General features: G+C 38.4%; 1 protein-coding gene across 2 annotated transcripts in view; it reads right to left on the reverse strand.

The window, feature by feature from the left end:
• Positions 1-749: 749 nt before the first annotated feature.
• LOC101741709 (cyclin-dependent kinase-like 4) overlaps positions 750-27,945 on the reverse strand; it is a 36,963-nt gene continuing 9,767 nt past the window's right edge. Inside the window, exons 2-17 of one of the 2 annotated variants that reach the window (XR_002430293.3) lie at positions 17,741-17,873; positions 16,773-16,913; positions 16,001-16,195; positions 14,464-14,633; positions 13,292-13,413; positions 11,908-12,076; positions 10,756-10,828; positions 9,630-9,704; positions 7,894-7,960; positions 6,840-6,919; positions 5,603-5,701; positions 4,201-4,250; positions 3,208-3,317; positions 2,593-2,675; positions 2,032-2,442; positions 750-1,869 (exon numbers count right to left, since the gene is read on the reverse strand). Coding sequence is in view for 1 of the 2 variants with exons in the window: in XM_004924365.4 (XP_004924422.1) it covers positions 2,383-2,442; positions 2,593-2,675; positions 3,208-3,317; positions 4,201-4,250; positions 5,603-5,701; positions 6,840-6,919; positions 7,894-7,960; positions 9,630-9,704; positions 10,756-10,828; positions 11,908-12,076; positions 13,292-13,413; positions 14,464-14,633; positions 16,001-16,195; positions 16,773-16,913; positions 17,741-17,839 (1,593 nt within the window). In the remaining variant the exon portion in view is untranslated. Of the gene's footprint in view, positions 2,443-2,592; positions 2,676-3,207; positions 3,318-4,200; positions 4,251-5,602; positions 5,702-6,839; positions 6,920-7,893; positions 7,961-9,629; positions 9,705-10,755; positions 10,829-11,907; positions 12,077-13,291; positions 13,414-14,463; positions 14,634-16,000; positions 16,196-16,772; positions 16,914-17,740; positions 17,874-27,945 lie in introns of both variants that reach the window. The other variant, XM_004924365.4, reaches the window with a different exon arrangement.

Genomic DNA, 27,945 nt, shown 5'->3' on the forward strand with positions numbered 1-27,945 from the left:
CTTCATGAGTGACGTCACCAATGCCAAGGGCAGAACCAAGCGGGCTGCTTATCGTCAAGTACTCTTCAACAAGCCTCGTTTGGAGACATGTCATAACGCTCGGGAAACACCGTGGAGGGGAGTTCATTTAAAAGCTGGATGAGACGTGGCAAAAAAAATCGCTGTGTACTTTAGAATTTCTATAACAACCGCAATACATACGCAACTCTAGTGCCTATATAACTTTTTTCCCTACCTAAGCTGATAGCCTTGAGAGGCTATTTCAGTGTAACCTTAACTAGTAGGTGATCTCACGGGACTCAAACCTGACGACGTTGCTAACACGAACCCTAGCAAGAGCCGTGCTTCGCAGAATCTTCCATGGGATCGGAAGCGTGACCCACTGAGAAGATCCGGCAAGAAACTCAATGGGCTCTCGAAAGCGGCTTTTTTCCCCTACCCGTGCTGGTATCCTTGAGAGGCTATTTATTATCAGCGTTACCCTAGCTAGCTTATAGGTGAGCTCTCAGGGCTTAAAACTAGGAGATGTTGCTAACATTGGCCCTAGCAAGAGCAGTGCTTTGCAGAATCTACCACTAAATCGCAACACTTTGAGAAGACCCGGCGAAAAACTCAGTAGGCTCCCTTCACTGGCCTTAGATCCTTTCAGATGTTGGAATAAAAACAAAAAATCGTAGCCAAGCATGTAACCTCGGCACACCTCAATATTATCGTAATTATTCAAGGTAATTTCAATAAAACTAATAAGAGAATTTATAAATTATTTATTATAATTCCGTGTAAAAACGTACACTATACAATATTTACAAACATTTATTCATCCACTCGACAATTCTAATAATAACAAACAATACTACAAAAATTCATTCAATATTTAAAAAAATTTTGGCAATTTCAATAGCCAAGCGACCAAACTTTGTAACGTTTCCATAAAACAACGGAAATTAACGCGATCTCATTATTATATTTTTTGCATTAAAAAATTTTTTTTTTGCATTAAATTAATGTATGTTGTTACTATTCAGTGTAGCGTTCTATGTTGAACGTTGTGTACATACAGGGTGTCCCAGAAAGTATGGATAATCTTAAAAAACCTCATAGTAGAGCCATTGGCGACAAAAAAAAAGTTCAGGTAGTACCCAAATTGCATATTTAAAAATAAAGTTGATATTTTGCATACTGCTGTGCGTTTGTGGAATATACAACAGCTACAAATAAATGAAATCCATAGGCTTTTTGGTGTTATAATCGGAATACGCAGGAAATCGTATGAGTAGCTAGTGTAATCTATAATACCTACTATATAAATCTACAGTGGTTTTTACGGATGTTCCGTTATAACTACTGAACCATGCATCCAATTGACTTGAAACTTGGTATCCATGTAAAAAATACATGTACTTAACAAATAGGCTAATATTTATATGAGAGTTGGACTCCCTAATAATAATGACAATAAATAATAATGTTAATTTTAAATTCCCAGCGAAGCGGGTGAGTATGGCTAGTTTTTTATAAAAGTTAATCTGAACTTAAATTTTAATCATGCAATTTGGTATTTTTCTTTATTTTTAATTTTTATATTAATTTGACCACTACCTAAGATTTATTTATTTATTTTTAATTTTGATTCCCAATAGCTCTACTGGGACACACTGTCTATAATACGGTGAGTACGTTTCATTTAGAATCCCACGCCGTCACACGTTTGTACATTGTACATTTTGTCAGTCTGTCTAATGTGTAATTGACATTTGACAATAATTGTACTATTGGCCGGTGTTGAGCACAGCTTTGTGCCGCTCGTTTTGTTATTTTTCCACCTTTTCAATTAAGCAAAATACAACGGATACACATCCTTTATTTAAACTGAAAATAATGATACACCGTTAGCTGTGTACTATTATGTACTGAAAAAATTTATGGTGTGTCCAGGGAATTTGCGTAGGTCATGGAAAAATATAATAAATTTAAATGACAATAAATACTAAATAAATAAATATATTATGTAATAACAATAAAGATAATTACTTCCTTTACGGCGCCTTTAGAAAATATACACGTTTTTAGACAAGTTTAAACCAAGAGTAAATATATTTTAGGTTACTTTTAGTTTATCGTATTTTTATTTGTAAAATTATGTAGGTACTTTTTGTATTTCTTACGCGATATAATTTATAGTGAAAAAATCGGAACAAAATAGAGTAGCATTTTATAAAGCAAATATTGTTTTAAAACTTGACAATAATAGGAGGCAAAAGCTTCTGTTGCACAGATCCCATAAAATAAATTACAAAAAAAAAAAACTATGATAAAAGAACATCAACTATATAGGTTTAAAGACGGCAATTTGTAAAAAATCTTCTTGATCTTTATTGGCAGTCACATGTACGGTAGATTGGTTGGAGTTCGCGCGTTCACAACTAAATCGACACCATTACGCTGCGGGGCAAAACAAATCATCAAAAATCATATGTTGATAAGGCTAAATACATAATGTAAAATGAACGATCCTTCAAATATTTCATTTTTAATTAATGTCGAATGTAAACTTGAATTATTTAAAAAATATATATCAGCGATTTTACTCACCGCGTGCTCCCAGAGCTCGTAAGACTTGGAGGCGGCATGCGCAGGGTGCGGCTTCTTCACTTTTTTAACGGGACTGTTGCTTGCTGAAATTTCTTACTAAATTTTATATACGTGTTATGGATAATTATGATCTAATCTGATTTTATGAACTCTTACAATGCAATAGAAGACCTGGCAACTTCAATTGCTCCTTTCGTAAAGGTAGGTTTCGTAAGGTAAACTAATTTCGTCAAAACAACCTAAAATTATTGTTGTAGTAAAATGTGGAGACATCGATTGCATATTCTTATCAACTTTAAATAAAATACCTTTTGTGATATTGTAGTGCTTACAGTTCTTTCGTCCTTTTTTATTTCTCTATCTAAGTCTAATAACTTTCAGCGCCTTTTTTAAAATTTACCCGGTTGCTACTGTAGCGCCACCCTTATTTAGCAGATTTTAACGGACATTTTTTACACACAGACGGTTCTCCTTACCTCTACCCTCCATAATTTATAGTTATTGCAGTTGTAAACAAGTTGAAGAGATATCTAATTAGAAGACGTATATAATATTAGAATAAATTCAAATGCTCGTGTTATTTTTATCTCGTTTAAAATATAAACTATAAATTACCTCCAGCGACGTACGGCAGAGAGATTTCAGGAGCACATTTCTTGTTTGTTTTCTTGGCGAGGGCGCGCCCTCGGAGGAGATCCTCGTCCATGATTAACTTATTGTTCACTCTGTACATCACAAATTATATGATTGAAACTGCTGTTACGACATAATCTCGTATTTATTATTGCCATTACATTATCTCCGACGTTATATTATTTCAGTTGTCCATGACCACGCTATCTAATATTTTTTTTGGTAGCCTTAAGGGCCATTTGAGCTATTCACTGAGTCAGTGGAGACCGTGAGGCCAGTGCCGTACCAAGAGTAGGTAGTGCTTCGCTGAGTCTACCACCGAGAACGATAACTATTTTATTTATTTATTTATTTATTTACGTACACACAGAAAAGAAGACATAGTGCAGAGTAATAGGAAAATTACTATAAACTAAAGAAAACTATAAAGTGTTCCAAAGATCGAAACTAATATTACAACAAAAATAAATGCAGGATTAAATCGTAAAAGTTGATTTCATTATCGTTTAAGGACGACTTGTGAAAATCGGAAAAAAAAAGTATGAAATGTTATTTTTTCTAAACTTATCAGTTGTAAGAACGGTTTGCATTGGAAAATGATTGCGTAATTAAACGTTTTGATTAATCGTCGAGTTAATTAATTTTTTTCTCTTATATAAAAGCATAGCTACCCACCGACTATGTTTATGAAATTAAGCACTACCTTTGAATCTTTCTCGAAATAAATAAAGCAAAAAGGTGATAAAGAGGGTTCCGTAATTAATAAAATACAAGAGTTGGGCTATGCTACATTTTATTATACGATTTAAAGTCTACTTCTAAACGACCAATAAGTTGTCCGTTGCCCGATACGCGCAAGACCGATATTTTTTTTTAATTGCCTCCGATTACGTCATCATACATTTTCTCAAATCATTTTGCTCGCAAAAGTATTTTTGGATTCAACAAAAAAAAAAACAAATTGAAAGTACTGACTTTTTTATGTAGGGTGTCCTCGGATACGTGCTGACCGGTACCGGAAAGGTCTGTAATGAATACGAGTCATTTGAAAAATCACAACACCTAAGAATTTCTTTTTTGCCTACTTATTCTAGTAACCTCGAGTGGTTATTCTAGATTCACCGAGCTAGTAGGTGAGCTCACGGGACTCAAACCGGGAGTGTTGCTAACACTGGTCCTAGCAAGAGCAGTGCTTCGCAAAATCTACCACCGAATCGGAAACGCGACCCACTGAGAAGATCCGACGAGAAACTCAGTAGGCTACGAACAGATATAACTATACTTGAGACCTTAGAACTTGTATCTCAAGGTGGGTGGCGCATTTACGTTGTGGATGTCTATGGGCTCCAGTAACCACTTAACACCAGGTGGGCTGTGAGCTCGTCCACGCATCTAAACAATTAATAAAAAAAATTTATTACATTTTCTTTTTATAGTCTTAAGTGTTGGACACTACTCACCCACATCTGATGTTAGTAACAGAAATCTATAGACATCACCATCTCAATACCGCCATTCAGCTTAAGACATGAGGTCAATTTGAGTCGTGTACTGTAACCCTTCAAATCGGAAAGTCGTTCGTGAACACATATAAAGCTCTTATTTCACTACGAAAATTGGTTTGGAGTGAAATAACTACTTGGAACGGATAGACCGGGCTTTTTATCCTTTAGGCCGTGGCAAATTCGGATTTTTTAAAAAGTAAATCGTATGAAATTCTTATCCCAGCCCCGGAACGGTAGAGGACTGCATCCTGCCTATTTATGCCGCCAAGCATTCGATTGTTTCAACGTCACGTTTCAAAATTAGTGACGGCATTTATATCAACATGATTATTTCTCACCCCCACAAAGATTCTCATCATTAGCGCCCCCGCAACTGGTGTAGGGAGTTCAACACTCATATCCTATGCATTAAGTGCATGTATTTGCTACATGGATACCGAGTTTCAAGTAAATCGGATCTACGGTTCAGTAGTTATAACGGAGCATCCGTATAAACCACTGTAGATTTATATAGTAAGTATTATAGATTACACTAGCTCCTCATACGATTTCCTGCGTATTCCTTAGTATAGTCCATGTAGAATATTATAATACCAAAAAGCCTATGGATTTCATTTATTTGTAGCTGTTGTATATTCCAGAAACGCACAGTAGTATGCAGAATATCAAATTTATTTTTAAATATGCAATTTGGGTACTACCTGAACTTTTTTTTTTAATATATGTCCGCAATGGCTCTACTATGAGGTGTTTTAAGATTATCCATACTTTCTAGGACACCGTTCTGTTTCTGTTTCTAAACTGTTTCTAGGACAGTATAGATATGGGCTCTGTTATGAACAGTATCTGGCAATAATATGAATGAGTTTTACCTGAAATGTCTCGTTGAGGGCGCGCGCTAGAGAGCGCGGCGGTGCGGGACGCGCCGGGGCTGGCAGTACCACACTCACAGACTCTTGCATTACCTGCAGCTAAAATAACGAGCCAATTGATCGAGTTAACATGCCTTAAGCACCCCTTTAAGAACAAGAGGACCCAGTTTTTCGGCTTGAACGGTGGGGCAGCCGTTGTAACTATACTTGAGACCTTATATCTCAAGGTGGGTAAATGTCTATGGGCTCCAGTAACAATTTAACACCAGGTGAGCTGTGAGCTCGTCCACCCATCTAAGCAATAAAAAAAAAAAGAGTAATTTTAATGACCTATTCATTCTCATGTTTTTATTATGCACACAATATGCATTACAAGCAAAAAAGATAAACGATAAATAACAACAAGTAAAAAATCTGGCTTGTAATATAAGCCATTTTTTTGCTGATAGCCTTGAGAAGCTATTTCAGCTTTGCCCTAACGTGTAGGTGAGCTCACGGGGCTCAAACCGGGAGTGTTGCTAACACTGGCCCTCTAACAGGAGCAATGTTTCGTAGAATCTACCACTGGACCGGAAACGCGACACACTGAGCAGACCCGGCGAGAAACTCAGTAGGCTATGTCTATTACTCGTCGAGCCCTTCGCCGCAAGCAACGGGTTCGGCGAGGACGGTGACTTGTGCTTGAGGTACCTAAAAGCACCGTTAGTGGATCGCGAGGATCCGTAATGATGTGATAAGCCATGTGCGCACGAATAAACAAGACAAAACTGCTGAGTTTGTACACAATGTTCCTTACAACTTTAAGAAAAAAACCATAGGTTTCTAAAAGTTATATGGTGCTTCTCCTCCTGTTTCAATCTATTCCCAATAGAGCACAAATGGGACAACTGCAGGCTTATTTAGATTTACGCTTCAATTAGCTTTATCGTACCATATATTATTATAGGTTTTAAAAATAAAATAAAGTACAGAAATAAACCCATTCGTTTTACATCCGTAGACCCTCACAATACCACAAAACTATGACGCCGGTATTCATGAAGCGTTTTGTGACTAAAGAATTGCTTAAATTTTTAAACAAGCCTGTTAAAAACTTTATATTTGAAGAATTAATATATTATTAACGAAAAAAGAGAAAACAGTTTGCAACTGTCCAATGACATAAAGGTATTTTTTCAGAGCTTTACAGCCAATTATAACCGCATCCCGCAGTAAGCGTGTTACTCGCTTTTCTTACCTCGTTCTCTAGATTCTGTGCATTCAAATTCTGTTGAGATTTCTTCTCGTTCGTCGATGTTTCCATTTGCGTATCTGGGTCTATTTAATGAGAAACGAAAATACCATTAGTCCATTTTACTGCCGGTAGTAAATGATGTCTAATTCCTATGCGAACAAGCGCTGAATTCGGTTTATTATTTGCTCAATCGTTGGACAGAATGGTTGTTAGAGCCAAAGATAATCAACTTAGTTCCTTTTTTTTTCCTACCTAAGCTGATGGTCTTGAGAGACCATATCAGCGTCATCGGGCGAGTAGGTGAGCTCACGGGGCTTAAACCTAACAGTTTTGCTAACACGAACCCTAGCAAGAGCCGTGCTTCGCAGAATCTACCACCGGATCGGAAACGCGACCCATTGAGAAGATCCGCGTAGCCGGCGAGAAACTCAGTGGGCTATTTAGTTCCGTAACTGCAGTACGGCAGTTCCATACCTATCTGCATATTACATTGGTTATTTGAATTGTTATGATTTCACTTAATATCAACTATTGTCCGCGCTACCTCTAACTTAATAAAAAATATTGTTGAAATCAAATACCTTAAGCAAATCAAATGTAGTATGTATCGAAGCTATTTGTCTAATAATTTTCCACTTCTAATCGCCGAAAATACAATAAAATTATCGTATGAATTTTAATTACTAATGATCACGGACGAGAATATTTCAATTTAAGTACATTACTGGTGGTAGGACCTCTTGTGAGTCCGCACGGGTAGGTACCACCGCCCCGCCTATTTCTGCCGTGAAGCAGTAATGCGTTTGGGTTTGAAGGCTGGGGCAGCCGTTGTGACTATACTGAGACCTTAGAACTATATCTCAAGGTGTGTGGCGCATTTACGTTGTGGATGTCTATGGGCTTCAGTAACCACTTAACACCAGGTGGGCTGTGAGCTCGTCCACACATCTAAGCAATAAAAAAAAATAAAAATAAAAATAAAAAAACATACTAAAGCTAAACTTACTTCTAAAGTACTTACTGCGTGTATAAAAAAATAATTGTAATGAACACTCACTAGGCGTATAATTGTAGTCAATCAGAGATTCTCCCGCTGTACTGTCCGTACGTGACCTAGTATGATCCTGTTAGTATAGTAATGGTTACATTTAATTGGATTAATAATTTTACTGTCTTAAACTTTCACGTCTGTCTATATTACACGCATTATTCAACGAGTTCTTTTATATACATTTTAAGCTATTGCATAGCTTTTATCGCTGGTTAGGTTATCGACCGAATCAAGAAATTCCGTAACGAAAATAAAACCTAACACCCCCACTCCGCCTACCATGTAGCTCGCGTTCAACACATTCACACGTTGCGCTTGTGTTGTGAATAAGCACGCGGCGTGACGTCGCACTGCATGCGCATCATGAAAAGTCTACCCATCTCTTTCTCGCGTGGTCTAGCTCATGAGTGTGAAGGGGACAGTTAATGTTTTGCTTTTGTTAATGTTTATAAATATAGCGTGGTCTTATTGTTTATTGTTTTAGCATTAAAGTCTTATTGTCTAATTATAATTGCATAAGTTGATGAAAAATGCTATGCAATAGCTTTACCGCGGCAGTCCTCGAGTGCCACACGTGTTTTTTTTCTTGCCCTTGTAGATAGTCGAGCATTCGACCGCTGCCTATTGTTCTGACAACGATTTTCAAATTTAATGAGATCGAGATATTTCAATGTGCTCACGGGGTAGACTAGTGTAGAGTCTACCTAGATTAGTCTAGTATATCCACAGATATTCTAGTAAGAATCCGTTGATTAATAGTGTGTGTAATATAGATAAGACGCGAAAGCTTAGAGTTAAGACTGGTCTGCGAGTCTACACAATATGGTCATGACGATATGAATACTCCAATATAATATAAAGAACTCAAAAAATACAAAAATCGTGCTGAGAACCAGTTAAACAATAGTTTACGTTATGAATTAATAATATTTATACTCCATTCCAATTACGAAGTCCCATTTGACAGACGTTATTACTATGTTATTGTGTGTGTGTGACTTAACTGTATAACGATTTAGATTGATTGTGTATTTTTTAAATGATGATTTACGACCATGAACAAAAAATGATTATTATTTCAAATTAAGCGCAACGTGGAGAGTTACGTTCTAAGAAGTGTCAAAAGGGACAGCGTAATTGGAATGGAGTATAGCGTTATCATTTTTATTCAATGTATTTAATATTTTAAATGTGGGGAGTTTATGTATTCGCCCTTCACCACTTAAAGGTGGGAAGAAAACCCTTATATATACGAAAGCAACGGAAATTACATCTCCATTTATGTCAAAATGTTCAGCGACACACAACCGTAGGTGTATGATATTTATATTGCTTTTAAGGGTAGAGGACCTCACGGAACTTGAGGGGTCTAGTGGTTTCTAGAGCCCATGGACAGCAGCAGCGTAAATACCTCTACGCACCGTGCGAATTTAATTCTCAGTTTGCTGGCCCACGCTTCAAGCCGCAACAGCAGAAATAGTGGCAGTGGTTCTTATCCGTGCGGGTTCAGAAAATGCCCTACCACCCCTAATTACGTAAAATGTAATTTTTGCGGGCTTCGTCTTTATTGCACGAACTATTCCTTCACTCGCAAACACGCTCTAAATACGCAGTTCACTGTATAAAATTGTACCTGACTGTGGGATTCGATCCACTTTATCCTTTACGCCACGAGGACATCAATGATCAAGCTGTGAGTTACTTTACTGATTTATGCTGGCAACCTCTGGAATAAAACTTACCGGTATAACATTCAATGTCCATTGATGTCTCGGTTTCCCGAACACTCGTGCTGTGCTCTGCTGCGACGGCGGAGTCTGCAATGAAATAAACGAAAAAGAAAAACATTTATTATAAAAAAAAAAAAATTGTGACCGAATGGTAAACTATGAGGCGTGGATAGAACGATTATTCATTACGTGACGACTTATATCAGTCAAGTTGCGTTAAGGAACTCCGTTCCAATTTTATGCTACTTACTATTTACTATGCTACTTACTATTTGAAGTCGTCGTGGCCTAAAGGATAAGACGTGCGGTGCATTCGTATGTAGCGATGCACCGGTGTTCGAATCCCGCAGGCGGGTACCAATTTCTCTAATGAAATACGTATTTAACAATTGTTCACGATTGACTTCCACGGTGAAGGAATAACATCGTGTAATAAAAATCAAACCCGCAAAATTATAATTTGTGTAATTACTGGTGGTAGGACCTCTTGTGAGTCCGCACGGGTTGGTACCACCACCCCACCTATTTCTGCCGTGAAGCAGTAATGCGTTTCGGTTTGAAGGGTGGGGCAGCCGTTGTAACTATACTGAGACCTTAGAACTTATATCTCAAGGCGTGTGGCGCATTTACGTTGTAGATGTCTATGGGTTCCAGTAACCACTTAACACCAGGTGGGCTGTGAGCTCGTCCACATAGCTAGGCAATAAATAAAAAATATATATATATTTTACTATGTACTATAAAGCTTGTTATTTTTTAGACAAGAGCATCCGTTACTATTCAGGCGAGCCGTACACTCATATGCCTTCTCAGACAACACCATTAAAACATTCAACATCACTAAAAATAAATGAATTACGAATTAAATTCTAGGTAAGCTCGAACTAGTCGAAATCGACTTTATAAAAAGCTTATGTGTAGCAATTACGGTCTTGAGTTTGAAAATTAAAGATATTTGTGTCCCAATTACTACAACAACACATTCTGTGAATGTAGCCGGTATAATAAATAGCACGTAAATGATTTGTTGCTAAATAATTTTCATTAAGTTTCACAAACTTTCCGTTTATTGCTTTTTTTTTGTTCATATCAGCAAATATGAATGAATGAATAATTTTGAAAATAACATCACACATACGTCCGTTTGCTTCCCTAGTTTCTTTCTGAGTTCCGCGTTGAAATTGTCCGCGAATCCGTCCAATGCGAAATACCTGTAATAGATTCAAATCATTTTTCACTTAATCCAGAAAATCACTTGAATTATATTTTGTTAAGGCGTCTAGCCTATTATAAGATCAAACCCCACTCTGCCAAGCGTTGAGTTACTTTTGTATACACAGAAACTTCTTTAGGGCCATTTTAATGAAACGAAAAAGCGACACTAATAGAAACAAACAGACAGCCTTCTTAGTCTTCCATTGCCACAAGAACTATTCAGTACTGAAATCTCGGTCATTACAAAAGAGACTAGAAGACAACGTCGCATCGAGTGACGTATAATTAACCACACAACCACATCTCACTGAGTTTCTCGTCGGATCTTATCAGTGGGTCGCGTTTCCGATCCGATGGTAGATTCTGCGAAGCACTGCTCTTGCTAGAGCCAGTGTTAGCAACACTCCCGGTTTGAGCCCCGTGAGCTCACCTACACGACAAGGCGAAGCTAAAATAGCGTCTCAAGGCTATCAGCTTAGGTAGGAAAAAAGTAACATTACTGTTTTTTTAAGGGATTTTATGACCTGGTAACTAAAACCTTTAGGTCAAGTCTTATTTTAATTTATATTCTTATTTTTACGAAAAATAATAATATGAAATGAAATGAAATGAAATGAAAGGAGATGAGATGATATGGTATGAATTATAATTTCAGTAAAATGGTGGTAATTTACTGAAACTTTTTCAGTGGACTTTTTGGAGGATCCCGAGAAGTCACGTTCAGTGGCTTTGTTTAATTTTCCCACATTTGTGCACTTTCACAGATACTATACAGTTAATAAACCACCGCTTAAGCCTGAAGAAACACTAAATAGACAAAACAAAAGAAATCACACAACTTCACTCCTCGCGTTCCCGCCAAAAAGTCGTAACATTACTGGTAGTTCAAATCACGCATAGAAAAAATATGTTTTTTTCCTACCTAAGCTGATAGCCTTGAGAGGCTATTTCAGCGTAACCTTAGCTAGTAGGTGAGCTCACGGGGCTCAAGCCGGAGTGATGCTAACACTGACCGTAGCAAGAGCAATGCTTCGCAGAATCTACCACCGGATCGGAAACGCGAGAAAAAACATACTTGTGCCTCAAGAGCGCTGCAGCAGTGGGTCTTGCCCTGGGCTCGGTCCGCAGACAGGCGGCGAGGAGGTCCCGCGCCGCGCCGACCCCGGGGAGCGTGCGGGCACTGCGGGGCGCCGCAGACGCCGTTAGCCGCGACACTATCTGCTGGTGACGAGGAGCTAACTTACCTGGAACAAACCCCATTTTCTTTAAATCAAAAATATATCTATATTTACTTGTGGTAGGACCTCTTGTGAGTCCGCACGGGTAGGTACCTTCCTGCCTATTTCTGCCATCAAGTTGCAAAAATGTCACTTAAATCAAATCGCCTTTCACCCATCGATATATACAAGTCATGTACAGAAACATTTCGACCGTCGGTCTACCGAGGAATTTCATCCGCTCGGTGGAAGATCTTCCCAATGTCGTTAACACAACACATGAGCAGTTGACATCTTTACTGGTGGTAGGACCTCTTGTGGACACACACGGGTAGGTACCACCACCCCTCCTATTTCTGCCGTGAAGCATTAATGCGTTTCGGTTTAAAGGGTGGGGCAGCCGTTGTAACTATATTGAGGCCTTAGAACTTATATCTCAAGGTGGGTGGCCCATTTGTAGATGCCTATGGGCTCCAGTAACCACTTTATACCAGGTGGGCTGTGAGCTCGTCCAACCATCTAAGCAATAAAAAAATCCTTGTCTGCTGATTCTAAACAGATACTAATTTCACTTAGTAGTTGATTAGTAGAAGACTTAAAGGACCATAATCGCTCTTTCAAATTCAAATTCAAATTCTTTGGCCCAATGTATCATGCTACCTTAGATTTTACTGGTCAATGGTGTAAACCCACATCTGATTTTGTAGTAAATGTATGTAAATTTCAGTTTGCCGAAACCGATTTTTTTGTTCTCAAGTATTTTACGGGCATATTATTGCTGTAAATTGGTTTTGTTCTTCACACACGATGTCCATTGCTTATTGGTTTTGAATGACATTAAAATCTACAGTATCTTCATTTACTCACTTTGGATACTGTTCAATTCCAGAGTGATTATTAATTGAATATGCATTTTCGAAAAGGGCACATGTCGCATATGTTGTCAAATACGTTTTTTCATATACATGTAGTTTTGAGGCTTACCTACACCCATTTTATAATAATTCCGGTAATTTTCAATTGCTAATTAACACTAAAATATATCTCAATAGTTAATATTTTAAATTTTTACACTGCTTTAGAAAATAATCAGTTTTTTTTTCATTTCCTGAACATTTTACATTTTCAGAGATGTGCCCTTTTCGAAATTGCATATTCAATTATAATATGTGTATACATATGGACAGTGTAATATAAAATACCGCTAAGAATAGTTTTGACAAAAATCGTTATCATTCTTACCTACAGTCTTTATTATAAGGGCTAATTGATCTATGTCGGAGTCTCCAGGGAACAGAGGGTCTCCCGTCAACATCTCCGCGAACAGACAGCCCAGTGCCCAAACGTCTACCTCTGGACCGTATCTGATGCAACAAAAAGATATATTTTAAAATTTATCTAAATTCAATTACCTCGTCCTTGCGTCGATAACCCTCAATGCTGAGGGTCGTGCCTATGGGGCTTTCTTGGGAAAATACACATGGTGGGGTCCCGCGTCCTTCCACGGAAGTAAGTACTTTTGGAACAGATTTAGTTCTTCGAGACCGCTGAAGCTTTATTTTGGGATCCGGCTAATTATCCGCCACCAGACATTCGCCGTTGACTGTTTTGCGGTGGCAAAGTCGAACTCCAAGTCGACCCTCCTCTTTTCTCATTCGGGCTTATTATTCAATTACCAATTACCAAAAATCAATATATTTTGTCATAATACCCGATAATAATTGCTTCACTGATTTGTACTGTCATTTGTTATTTAGTTATTATAGTAATATTTGAACTAAAAAAAGTTTGCCGAATGTGATTGGCTCCAAGTTGGAATTTTCTTCTGTTTTTATATGTAGTTTGCACTCGGTGGGACACCCTTGACACGGATAAATACCACTACCTATTTCTGCCGTGAAGCAGTGATATAGTTAGGTTTGAAGGGTGGAGCAGCCGTTGTACTATAAAATTGAGAACTCATGCCTCAAGGTGGGTGGCGGCATTAACATTGTTGATGTCTATGGGCTCCGGTAACCACTTAAGACCAGGTGGTGGTGCTCATGAGCTCATCCGCCCATCTAAGCATTTTAAAAATGACATATATACTTACAAGACGAAAATAAACATAAAACACTTTGTATTTATTCTTGACAAATACAGTGATTAATTAAAATCTGTTACCAAATTGGGTTCAGTGGAACATTAATCAGGACCAAGATTAATAAGACCACAAAGATTTTGATATATGAAGATTCTGTAACAAGCTCAGACGTAGAGTCGTTTCAAAAGATTTCACCAATATTGCAAACCATTAACGCCATTGTCCCAGGAAGTTTCTCGCGGTATATTATCAATATCAATAATACGGTAGCTTTTCCTGTTAACAAACCCGATCCCGTCCGTCTGAACCAAAAAAAGCCAAAAATTAGTACCTGTGCTCTGCGACCAATAATTCAGGAGCCCTGTACCACCTCGTCGCCACGTACTCCGTGTAAGGCTCGCCGGGAGCGGCCAGAGTTCTCGCGAATCCCAAGTCACAGAGCTTCACGATACCAGCGTTTGACACTAGTACGTTCTCCGGTTTCACGTCGCGATGTATTATCTGGAAATGGATTAATATGGGACATTGATTAACAGAGTATAAATTATTAACTCTGTCTTTTTATTACATTTCATTGAATTATTATTGAAATACAATGGAGAAAAAAAAACGGAATGAATATGTTAGAAGAAGTCTGAAAGTGGCACCTGTGACAAAAAAGTTGAGAAGTGCGCGTTTGGGATGGTATGGACATGTGATGAGACGAAATCAAAATGAGGTTGGTAAGAGAGTGTTATCCATAAATGTGGAAGGCTATAGAGGAAGAGATAGACCTAAGAAGAAATGGATGGATTGCGTGAAAGACGATATGTGTAAGAGGGTAGTGAGCGAATTGTGTATGATAGGATAGTGTGATAGGAGCATGGAGGGAGAAAACATGTTGCGCAAACTCCAGGAGGTGAGAAGGACAGGAGAATGATGATGATGATGATGATGATGATGATATGAATTATATTGACAGCATTAGTTTATTAGGTCGTGAAATCAGTGTTCGGTACTTTGTTCACAATAACAAAATTAGCTGACGTACCTACTGATAATGTTTTTCTGCCAACTTCTGAACATACGTTCTGTAGGGAAATGTTTTAGGATCTAAGTGTGAAAAAAGTGATATAGTAATGTATTTAAATATAATTATTTATGTGTCTGTGTTTACGAATTTTAAGATAGCCCAAAAGTGAATTGTGACACCTAGCAAGAGTGCTAGGGTTAGTGTTAGCAACGTCGTCAGGCTTGAGCCCCATGAGCTCACCTACACGTTCTGTGAATCTAGCATAACCCCTCGAGGTTACTAGAATAGGTAGGAAAAAAGTGTCCATACAAATATAAGCTGGGTTATTTACTTTATTCTACATCATATGCGATTATCAGACAGTGATGTATGAACATTATATTCCCAAAGACTAAGAGACAGTTACGTCGGTTTAATTATATTATCCTAGAAGTAGTAAATTGGGTCGGTGGCGAATCCCTCGCGATATGCTTAGCCAGTGCTGTAAGAATTACGGTAAACCTCGCTAGGCCAGCCTACAGGCTCGGAAAGCATTAAACCACCTACCAGTTAGTGTTAACTTTCAACTCCATGTGGCACGCTAGAATACATAATGCGACAAACGACCTTAAACTCTTCGGTCGCCTCGAGCCTGACATCAGGAAGGTCGTCTCGTATAAGGGCTGGAGTAAGGCGTAAGACCTTCAGCCCCAAGCTAGGTCAAGCTCTTTTTGAGCAAACAAGACGCTTACACCTGGGCGGAGGAACATACTGCAAGCGTATGCTCTCTGCCCCTTGTGGCTAGCATATTAGTGGCAGACCATCTTCCGGATTGCTCCCATAAACATGGTACACGTAACTACAACTAGGTACTAACGGAATTCTGATGGCAATAATCAATTCCCTTCAGCAATTGGTACAGGTGTTTCTTCGCTGTGTCCTCCCCGAGGCCTCCTTGTGAAGCTTCAAGCTCGTCCAGCAGCGTGTGATCCAAGTACTCGAAGACCAGGTAAAACCTTCGCTTTCGGCGGAACACCTCAATCATATTCACCAGATGATCGTGACGCAGTTTCTGTACATTGAAAAAGTTGCATTGCTCAGTTTCGTATAACCCATTACATGAGCTCTAAAAGCGCCTATTTTATTTTCAGTAACAGTCTCTAACATCAAACAGGTACTTCAGATGAAAGAATCAGAAAATTAAATATTATCTACCCGGTAATAAGGTAGCCAATAATTAAACAAAAGAAACTGCACCTAAACTTTACACAATGTAGCTGAGGGCATCTTCATTACCGGCTTTTTACCGGTGACGTCATTTGTCGTCAACAAGTATGACCAGCTAACCAAACCGTGGGCCAAAAGTAGACGGACTATAATTAATAGAAAAGTGTCATAGTCACAGATTTCCCCCTCAACGATAAAGTCCGCTTTGATTTTAACATGTCATTTAAAAACTGACACGGATGGGTACCAGGAGCGCGGGGCGTCCTCCAACCAGGTGGACCGACGACTTAGTGCTCACGACGGGAAGTCGTTGGATGCTGAAGGCGGAGGACCGCATTATGTGGAAGGCATTGGGGAAGGCCTACGTCCAGCAGTGGGCAGATAAGGGCTGATGATGATGATGATTTAAAAATACTGCTCACTTTCAACATGCGGATCTCTCGTAATGCCATTTTCCTGACCGCAGCATCGTCTTCGGTCTCAAGGAACTTCTTGATGGCGACCAGCTGACCTGTGTCGCGGCGACGGCACTTCAGCACCACGCCGTATGAACCCTCGCCGACCTACCCCTAAATTCGATTAGTTGTGTAGGGCAAAAGGGACCCATATGAAAAAATCTGAGGAGAAATATACTTTTTTCATCGGTTTTCGCGAGTCTTAGATATAACTTAAGCTATTGTTACGTTACGGTCAGTTTTCTCTAAATGTTCGGTTAATCTGTAAAGCATTCTCAGCAGAGATACTATAATGACAGTAAAATATACGAGATTCAATACATAAAGTAGCTTTAATTGGAAGACATTTGAATAAACTTTTTTGTTGCTCTTTATGCGTGTTTGAACGCAAGATCATGAACCTGCAGTCATTAGATTCTGTCACAAGGTTCTCCAAATTAACATGGTCTTTCTGATTTTAAGTAATTACTACAACTAACTAACCTAGCACATCGTCAGAATTCACGTTCATGTTGCATTACCAACCAATTGTCCAGATATGAGATCGAATTTTAAATGAAACTACTTCATTTAAAAATGGTGTAGCATAGTCTACATCAGGGGTCCTAAGCTTATTTTGTCTACTGCCCACTTTGAGAATAAGTTATTTTTTAGCGCCTTCCTTTTTTCACCTACTTAAAACCACTATAGCAAGAGCTCATTCGGTGTCTAAGAGTCCTCCTAGATGAAATCACAAATCGCCTCCCAAGTTTCTACACAACGCCCCTTATTTTTTTTTCTGGGTGTCTTACCGCCCCTCTTTAGGCCTGCAGCACCCACAAGGGGGCGTTATCGCCCACTTTGGGAAATGCTGGTCTACATTAATCAATTTCATAATCATCAGTACGGTTGTACAGTCTATCTACACTATGCAGTATTTAGTTTTACACACTGACCACGGATAGCTGCTCGTATTTATCCATGGCGCGACTGTTAGGCGTCGACGGTGAGAACGCCGAGCGACGGTCCACTCTCTGCTGCATCCCCGCTGACATACCAGGGAGACATTTTCAAATCTCAAAACGGCAACTGGAATTAATAACAACATAATACTGTTACGCGCTGGGGTTTGAGATAAATAAAATTCGACCGAATTACGAGTTAACACTGTATTCAACACTTAAAACACTTCACAAACACTTTAAAATTCTCAATTCGCTTCTTCCGCTTCGCTTCAGGTGATCCGTTCGCTATTTCGCTACGAGTAGTTCCGATTACTGATTGACTGCGAGCCATCACTGCAACGCTTTTATAGTTGAGACAATATACAAAAGAAATTTGTTTTAAATAAGATGCAGATCCTAAATAGGATTATCATTTTCCTAACTAGAATTAATATTATTACTTCATACTTGCTTTTTTAATTTACATTAACTATCCAAATAAAAATTTGACCTTAATAAAATCAAAAGTCTGCTCATTTATTGCCTCTAAGGCGGAAAGTTCGCCGGGTCAGCTAGTCTCTAATATATTTAAATACCCTAAAACGACTACTCCATCCACCTTTCAAACTAAGAATCACAAATATCCTGTGTCTTTAAGCCATTTGCTTAAATTCACAGACAAAAAAAAAATCAACCGGTTTTCACAACATCATATTTGTTAGAAAACACACCACTGTAGTACACGAGATACCATATAATTTATAGACTAAATGACAAGACTTTGAAACATACTAAATGAATACGTTGAATTTTCCAATGAATAACCTAATGTTTAAAAATTAACAACCGATTCTTCTTCGTGTGGTACAATTTCAAAACGAAGAAAACTAAAATTAAATTTATTAAAATTTTAATAGTAAATGCGGTTAATTGGATAAACAAAATGTACAGTTGGTTTGCATGAATGTAATCTACAGTTTCACAATTTTGCATTAAGTATACAGTTTTGGTGGGACCTTGAAAGGGAACTAATTCTCTATGCCTTCTTCATGAAAAGAGTCTGCAAATAGAATTAGTGTGACTACTGGTGGTAGAACGTCTTGTGAGTTCACACGGGTAAGTACCACCACCCTGCCTATTAGCGGTAGGCAGCGGCTTGGCTCTGCCCCTGGCATTGCTGAAGTCCATGGGCGACGGTAACCACTCACCATCAGGTGGGCCGTATGCCCGTCTGCCTACAAAGGCAATAAAAAAAAAAAAAAAAAAAAATATTTCTGCCGTGAAGCAGTAATGCGTTTCGGTTTGAAGAGTGGAGCAGCCCTTGTACTGCAAAAGCTGAGGGCTTAGAAATCATGTTTTAAGGTCAGCTGCGGCATTTACGTTATAGTCGTCTATGGGCTCTGGTAACCACTTAACACCAGGGGGGGCCGTGAGCTCATCCACCCAGCTGAGCAATAAAAAAAAAACATGGCATTATATCATCAAAAAGCATTTTAAATGTATAGCTTTGATTCATTCGTTTGTCTAATCGAATAAATCTGATATTGAAATACCTATGTATCGTTTTTCACTTGCACCGCGTTAACGGTGCGGAGTGTGATAGTTCTCACGATAGAAATAAAACGAGTAATTACACACGCTTTCATCGTAGGTACAATGGAACGACAATGACTCAAAACTAGAATTTACTGAAATCAGCATAATACTGAATTAGTACTATATTTTCACTGTTTATCTATATATTAATACGTGAAGCAAAAACATTGTATCCCTTTTTACGAAAATGGCGCGGACGGAGGAGTATGACATTTCCCACACTTATAGACAACATAGAGAATGAGTGAACAATATTTTTTTTTTTAAATAATGGATAAAAAATACATTAAACCAATAATGAAAACATTACACACACTACATACCATGTATTTGATGCACACACGCATGCATACTATTTGCTTATTGTCAGACTTTTCTTACTGCTTAAAGTCTGTGGTCAAATTGAGAATAGATTAAATATTGTTGGTCTTATTTATATTTGTCTAAAGTGTAGTCGTGCCGAAATTTATGATTGCAGAAGTATAATAGTCTTTTACAATAGGATCAAAATCAAATGGTAACCGGAGTCAATCGATATCAACAATGTAAAACCCGGCACCCAAATAGGAATAGAGCTCTAAATCTTAGTTTGTACAACGGCTGCCCCAACTGAAACGCATTATTACTCACTCACAAGAAGCCCTAACACGATTGTAAAGCTATATAAATCTGGTTTGTTTTATCAAGAAGATAACATAATAATATTTGGAATTAATTTACCGTTGATATTTAATTCAGCTCACGTCACGCGAGCACCGCGATAATTCCATTTACTTCAACACGCCGAGTATGTATGAGTTAGCTTTACAATATTTACGTAAAATTTACGTGCGTTTAATCGGTCCCACGGCGTGAGGTCAATGTCAAACGACGGTGTCCATTTTTTATTCGATTTATTCAAACACCAACCAAGGACGAAGCCAAAACGATATTGTGTAAACATTACATTTTTAAGGCCACATTATAATCAATCATTATTACGACATTATATATTATGTAGTATAGGGCTTTGAAAAGAAAACACACGTGCTAAAGTTGAGACGAGAGGATAGACAATTGCACGAGAGGCGGCTGACCATGACTTTTGGCATGGTTTTGACACTGGCATTGATGACGTTCAAAAACGATGGATGCTGGGTGTGCCATCGGCGTCAATAAAAAAAAACCTTTTATCATAATTTCATTACGTAAGATTATTAACCTATAGACACAGCCCACTGAGTTTCTCGCCGGATCTTCTCAATGGGTCGCAATTCCGATCCGGTAATAGACTCAGCGAAGCGCTACTCTCGCTAGGACCAGTGTTAGCAATCCTTTCGGGTTGAGCCCGTGAGCTCACCTACCGATCCGCACGAAGTTGGAATAGCCCCTTGACTACCCAAGATTAAGAAAGGAAAATAAAAAAAAAAAACTGGCCCACATATAAGTCATCTTTTTTCCACCTTATCCCACTAGGTGGGGTCGGCATAACAAAATTTTCTCTATTTCCTTCTTCTATCAGCCGCCATCTCAACATTCACTCCTCTCTCTCTCTCATATCGTCATTCACACACTCCATCCATATCTTCTTCGGTCAACCTCTCTCCCTCTACCTTGCACTACCATTTCCATACATCTCCTAGTCATATGCATCTCCTCTCTACGCATCACATGTCCATACCACGCTAACCGTCCGCTCTTTAATTTGTTGATATACTCATTCATTCTATCTACATTTAAGAATGTTCTATAAAACGATATCAAAGTATTTCGTGATGTTATGGTTGGCGGGAGCGATGCAGTACGTTCGCTAAGTATTATCGATTTATAATTTGTGACATCGCGATCGTCTCGCATCGAGACACGCGATATTATATCCTTAGACTGTGACCTAACAACACAATAATGAAAAAAAAATTCTCTTTTTTCCGTCTCACATCACATAGTTTATTTAGTTATAGGTTTGTCCCCGAGTCCTGATCACGCAGGAGTCAGTGTCACCGTCGATGCCCTAGACACGTCCTTACAGATCCATCAGATCCAATAACCCTTGCAGTAGATGTCTTCAGCTCTAACACTAGGAGCAGGCTTACGGACCCCGTAAGTAGTAACCCTACTACCCTACTCGTCGAACTCTATGCAGAGTTCGACTTGCAAACCTAACCCATGATTCAGCCCGCCGGATATTCTCAGCGCGATTCCGATCCGGTAGTAGATTCATTCGCGAAGCAGATGCTCTCGAGTTGTTAGGTCTCTCTCGGAGGCGCTCGGGCAGCTGTTAGCAAATCCCAGCCAAAGCCAAATGCAATTTTTGAAACTCTCCATACACTTGGTATTAGTAAAATGTTTGTGTACCGGGCTATTAATAGGTGCAATGAGACCTCCTCTGTTTGTGACAGAAAAAGGTCTGGCCGTCCACGTAGTGTTCGTACGAAAAAGGTGGTCAAAGCAGTAAGGGAAAGAATTCGAAGAAATCCTGTCCGAAAGCAAAAGATTTTATCTCGGGAGATGAAGATAACACCTAGAACCATGTCGCGTATTTTAAAAGATGACTTAGGACTTACAGCCTATAAGAGACGTACTGGTCATTTCTTAACTGATAATTTAAAAGAGAATAGGGTGGTAAAATCGAAACAACTACTGAAGCGGTACGCAAAGGGAGGTCATAGAAAAATTTTGTTTACGGATGAGAAATTTTTTACAATTGAGCAACATTTTAACAAACAAAATGACCGTATTTATGCTCAAAGCTCTAAGGAAGCTTCCCAATTAGTCGACAGAGTGCAACGTGGGCACTATCCGACTTCAGTGATGGTTTGGTGGGGTATTAGCTATGAAGGAGTGACTGAACCATACTTTTGTGAAAAAGGTATCAAAACATCGGCACAAGTGTATCAAGATACCATTCTTGAGAAGATAGTGAAGCCCCTTAACAACACCATGTTCAATAATTAAGAATGGTCCTTCCAGCAAGACTCGGCGCCAGGTCATAAAGCTCGGTCTACGCAGTCTTGGTTGGAAACGAAGAGCTGAAGACTGGTCGTGGTTTAGTTCCGATCTTAATCCGCTGGATTATGATTTATGGTCAGTTTTAGAGAGTACGGCTTGCTCTAAACGCCATGATAATTTGGAGTCCCTAAAACAATCCGTACGATTGGCAGTGAAAAATTTTCCCATGGAAAGAGTGCGTGCTTCTTTTGACAACTGGCCTCAACGTTTAAAGGACTGTATTGCAGCCAATGGAGACCACTTCGAATCAGCTTTTTATACTTTAAATTGTTTTATATTTATGTATTAAACTATCACACTGTAAAAGTCATAAATGTTATTTGCCATAGATTTTTTTTTGTTTTCCTTTGTAACAGAATTTATGGCAGACTAATTATATATAAATTGCTGTTCGTTAGTCTCGCTAAAACTCGAGAACAGCTGGACCGATTTGGCAAATTTTGGTCTTGAATTATTTGTGGAGGTCCAGAGAAGGTTTTTTGAATAAATATGAAAACGCTTGGAATTAAATAAAAATAACAATTTTGTTTTTTGATGTGTCCCCCGTCGAACGGATTCCTTTTGTTTGTTTTAAATTTATTTTATACAAAATTTTAGGTCATTTATTTATTAATTGAGGCATTGCGAAGTCTGCCGGGTCAGCTATATGAAATAAATACTAGAGTATCTAATTTTTATCGTGACACAATTCATTGTGAGATGAAAAACAAGGGTCCACAACATTTCCTGACTTCCTCATTAGTTGTGTCTTCAGTGATTTACAGGTTCGATGACCGAGCTAGAGCGCCGTAGTCAAAAGAATTAGGAGCCGGGGTCTGTGTCAACTGGTTCTTTTCTCGTCCGTATCATTCATCGCGAGTATTCTAGCTTGGGCCATTGCATTTATGTACTAAATTGTTTTTTTAACTGTTTACTCTAGATCTTTTCTGAAGGTAAACTCTTTATAATGACTTTTTATTTGAAAGCTGCTTCTCGTGTATTTTTCTTTATTGCTCAGATGGATGGACGAGTTCACAGCCCACCTGGTGTTAAGTGGTTACTGGAGCCCAATTTTGTTAACATTTTGTATTATAGTAGTTATTTAATGTGCAATTGCACAAATGTATAAGTGAACTAGCTGTACCCGTCCGCTTCGCTGGGCATTTAAAATTGACATTGTTATTTCTCACCCCCACAAAGATTATCATCATTAACGCCCCCGCAACTGGTGCAGGAAGTCCAACACTCATGTAAATATTAGTCTATCCATTAAGTACATGTATTTTCTACATGGATACCAAGTTTCAAGTCAATCGGATGCACGGTTCAGTAGTTATAACGGAACATCCGTAAAAACCACTGTAGATTTATATATTAGTATAGATAATAAAATAGAAATTATATATTAAAATAAAAACAGTTTTCGGGTTGGTAAAAACGTTTTTTTCCTTAATCAGATTTACCATCCAGCTATTTAATCAGACTGCACTAAAGGTAGCCATATTTCACGTATTTATCGTCACGCGACTTCACCCTTGCATTTTTATTCCGCCTCCTTGCCCCTTTCCCGGCGTCCCAGTTCCATTGAATCGCTTAGTAAACGTCACGTTTATAAATTTATATGCTATGCCTATTTCTGCCGCAAAGCAGTCGCGTGTACCGCTTTGAAGAGATACAACCGTTTTACAATTAAGATACAGTTACACATGCTCATATAATGTAATACTAATTAGCCACGCGAGCACCGAGCATGCTCTTCTAACTGACATTTGTTTTTGTTTAAAAGCACGCTCCTTTCAACTCACGCTGCAGATAGCATTCCCCAAAAATCGCACGACTGGCGATTTTCGAGCAAACTCAAAATGAGTATGCTTATTATTAGCAATGTTTCGATACGCATGCTACTAAGCAGCAACTGCCCAATAGTGACATGCTATCGTGCTATTTAGTAATGAGCATGTACAACTGTACCTTTAAGGTACTTGTTACACATGATCTAAAATAGCATCCTAAAAAGCGTGCTATTGAGTATGCTCAATACGAGCATGCTTATGAACCGTTTTCATTTGCTAGCAATAGGCATGCTAATTTTAAGTATGCTATTTAAATAAATATGTATTTTATGTATGTATTTGTATTATACCTGTTGCAAACGACTGATCGATACTAGCATGCTCAATAAGCAAACCTGTTTAGGCGCGCTTAAAGCACGCCGCCTTCCAGCCCCGCGCCGCAGGTAGCATGCTCAAAAATCGCACGCCCGTTGATTTTTAAGCAAACTCGAAATGAGCATGCTACTTTTGAGCAACATTCCGACACACATGCTACTAAGTAGGAACTGGTCAATAGAACTCATACTTTCATGCTTGAAATGAGCATGTGTAACAGTACCTTAACATACAGTTACACATGCTTTTATTTATTTATTTATTTAAGGATTACCGACAGGGTTTACAGTAAGACATAAAATAACATTGACATGTATAGAGCAATTAAAATGTAATACTTATTAGCGTGCGAGCATCGAGCATGCTCTTCAAACTGACACATTTGTCTTTGTTTAAAACCTGATCAGACGCGCTAAAAGCACGCTCCCTACATCTCGCTCTGCAGATAGCACGTCCAAAACCGACAATCAATTTTTAAAGAAACTAGAAATGAGCATGCTCATTATAAGCAATGTTTCGGCACACATGCTACTAAGCAGCAACCGCTCAATAGTGGCTTTTATGCTAGTAATGAGCATGTACAACTGTACCTTTATACTAGTGTCAGGTTAAGTGACGTCATCCGCGTTGAATATAAATGCGATTCGATTACCACTTAAGCCAAGACGGACCATGAGCTCGTCCGCTCTTCTAGAATACTAATCATGTCGAGTATTTTTTTCAGTTTTTGCGAGTCGTATCATCGTTTTAATCGAACCCGTCGCTTGCGACGAATGACTCGGCGAGTAAACTAACCCACAGACACAGCCCACTGAGCTTTAGCCGGACCTTCTCAGTGGGCCGCGTTTCCGATTTGGTGATCTGCGAAGCACAGCTCTTGCTAGGGTTCATGTTAGCAACAACGTCAGGTTTGAGCCCCGTGAGCTCACACATAGCCTCTCAAGGCTATCAGTTTAGGTAGTAAAAAAAAACGAGTCGTGGTCTCATCTCGCATTTTTCATTGTGAATACATTATTTCCGATATTACTTTATAGTTGGAGGACGTATTCTTGTTCAAGCCTTTGAAAGTATCTAATTAAGATTTAGATAAGCAAGCTAGATAAGCCAACAGTGAATTATACGGATTGGCGTTTCGCTCGAGATATTTTCCTATTTCAACAATCTTAATAACTTTGTATTTAAATAATAACTAATAGAAAATGTGGCAACGTTTTTTCCGTAAGGCCGTGTTTGTATAACATTATTTTGGCGCAGAATATGATTATTGCAAAAAAAAAAGTTTTGAAGCAACATTGAATATTCGATTTTATATGAAAAATCTCACCAAAAACATTAAGCAAATTAGTACCGTCATAGATTCATACATAAACTGACAGGACGAACCGACAACCTCTGATTACGATCCCAAAAGATAAAAAAGCATGCACCAAACAAACGCATACAACAAAAATAAGTTAAGAGTAATGAAAAACTCACCACATTTCATCAATTTCAAAATAACTTTAAATATATATTTAGAAAACTTTCAACTAATTATATTTATTGCATATAATATGATTTTTAAATTTTTCTCGTGCGAGATTCGTAGCTTCGTAGCAGAGTGCTACGCAGGGCGGCTTGCTACGCGGGCTCACCGACGCGGACTGATCATAGTCGGATGAATTAAACAAAGCATGCGTGATGCCGTAGCTCGATTTCGCATGATAACTACTTATTATCGAATAATTTTTAAATTAATTTACTTAACGAGTTTACGAGCTTAGAATTGCTTTAGACAGATATTTGTTCAATACTTGAACGCTATGATGTTTGATTTTGTTTTTAAATTGAATAATTTATAAGCTTTACTACCTTTACTAGGGAGAAAAATGTCCTAGGTTTTTGGTATGATTTGATGAAGAATAAGAAAGTTTTTTCAGGATCCCAAGAAAACTAGATAAAGACAAGTAAATTAGCATAAACGTCACATTTGCTATAAGTGTCGATTGGGCGTGTGCGCCGTCTTGTTTAAAATAACTAGAAGTTGCATTTATTGCAAAAGCTTACGTAGGTCGAAATTGCACTTTTGAAGGCTGCAGTTTTACAATTAAATTAAAGAAACAAAGCAAGTGTGATGTAATAAGTCCCGTTTCTCGGAATAAACATCGCGCGGCATTCGGAAAAAGAAAATATTTACGAAGCGTTATTTGCACACAGATATTTCAAAATATAATGAATACAAAATCAATCCATAGTATGACAAAATTATTGAGAAATTTTTTTTAGGTAGGTTACCGAATTTACAGCTTACCAGGTGTTTAGTGTTTACCGAATCCTGTAGATATCAGATGCCTCCGCCACCTACCCAGAAGTTGTAGATGTGCAACCATGTGGAGAAAAAAAAATCGCCTAAAAATCGTCCTACTGGTGGTAGGACCTCTTGTGAGTCCGCACGGGTAGGTACCACCACCCTGCCTATTTCTGCCGTGAAGCAGTAATGCGTTTCGGTTTGAAGAGTGGGGTAGCCGTTGTAACTATATTGAGACCTTGGAACTTGGTGGCGCATTTACGTTGTAGATGTCTATGGGCTCCAGTAACCACTTAAAACCAGGTGATCTGTGAGCTACCCATCTAAGCAATAAAAAAAAAATCAAACCCTCACCTCGAGTGCCGTCTTGAAATTACAATACAAATGTCCGCGAATTACTAGACCACTACGTGTTTCGAGTCCATTGCGGGTTCCTCGTTAAAGTCTTAAGCTGTTTTAAATTATGAGTACTCAATTCTTTGTTTAACATGTGCAGGACACGTTTCATAGTGTGTTTCTAATAATTAACAATTTCATACAACAAAGTTAATGCATTTAAGCACTGGTCACAATTTTTATTGTTTCTTACTCATATTAGTACCTTTTTTCATGAGTGTTTAGTTTAGTTTTTTTTTTAGGATTGAATAATTCCTGATAGCCCGGAGGCCTTTCCAGTTTCACTAGGACAGTTGAGCGAGCAAAGGCTCAGCCATGAGGGGTGGGATTTGCTAACAGCTGCCCGAGCGCCTCCGAAGGAGACCTAACAACTCAAGAGCAGCTGCTTCGCGAATGAATCTACTACCGGATCGGAATCGCGACCCGCTGAGAAGATAAGAGTGTATAGTATTTTGTTGGACAAAGTATTGTGCTTAATTGTGATTGATATTATATAAATTTATACGCACAATAAGTAAATAACAAAAAAAGTGTGCGACTTGGGACGCCCGACAGGAGTGAAAGCTTAAGCTAATCTAAGTTGAAATATTTAATATTGAAATTATTTAAGTTTAGGTTATTACTTAAATTTTATCTATATGAATATGGTAATGCAAGAAAAATTGTGACATAACTTGAAAAAGATATATAAATAGTCAGGAGTTAGATATGTTCCCAGTACCGCTGCCGTACGCGAGAGAGAAAGGGACGCCAGATGGACTGACGCCGTAACGCGTTACGTAACGTTACGTTTACCCTCCTAC

The sequence above is a fragment of the Bombyx mori genome, chromosome 3 (genome assembly GCF_030269925.1).
Source record: "Bombyx mori chromosome 3, ASM3026992v2".
In the NCBI taxonomy this organism is placed as follows: Eukaryota; Metazoa; Arthropoda; class Insecta; order Lepidoptera; family Bombycidae; genus Bombyx; species Bombyx mori.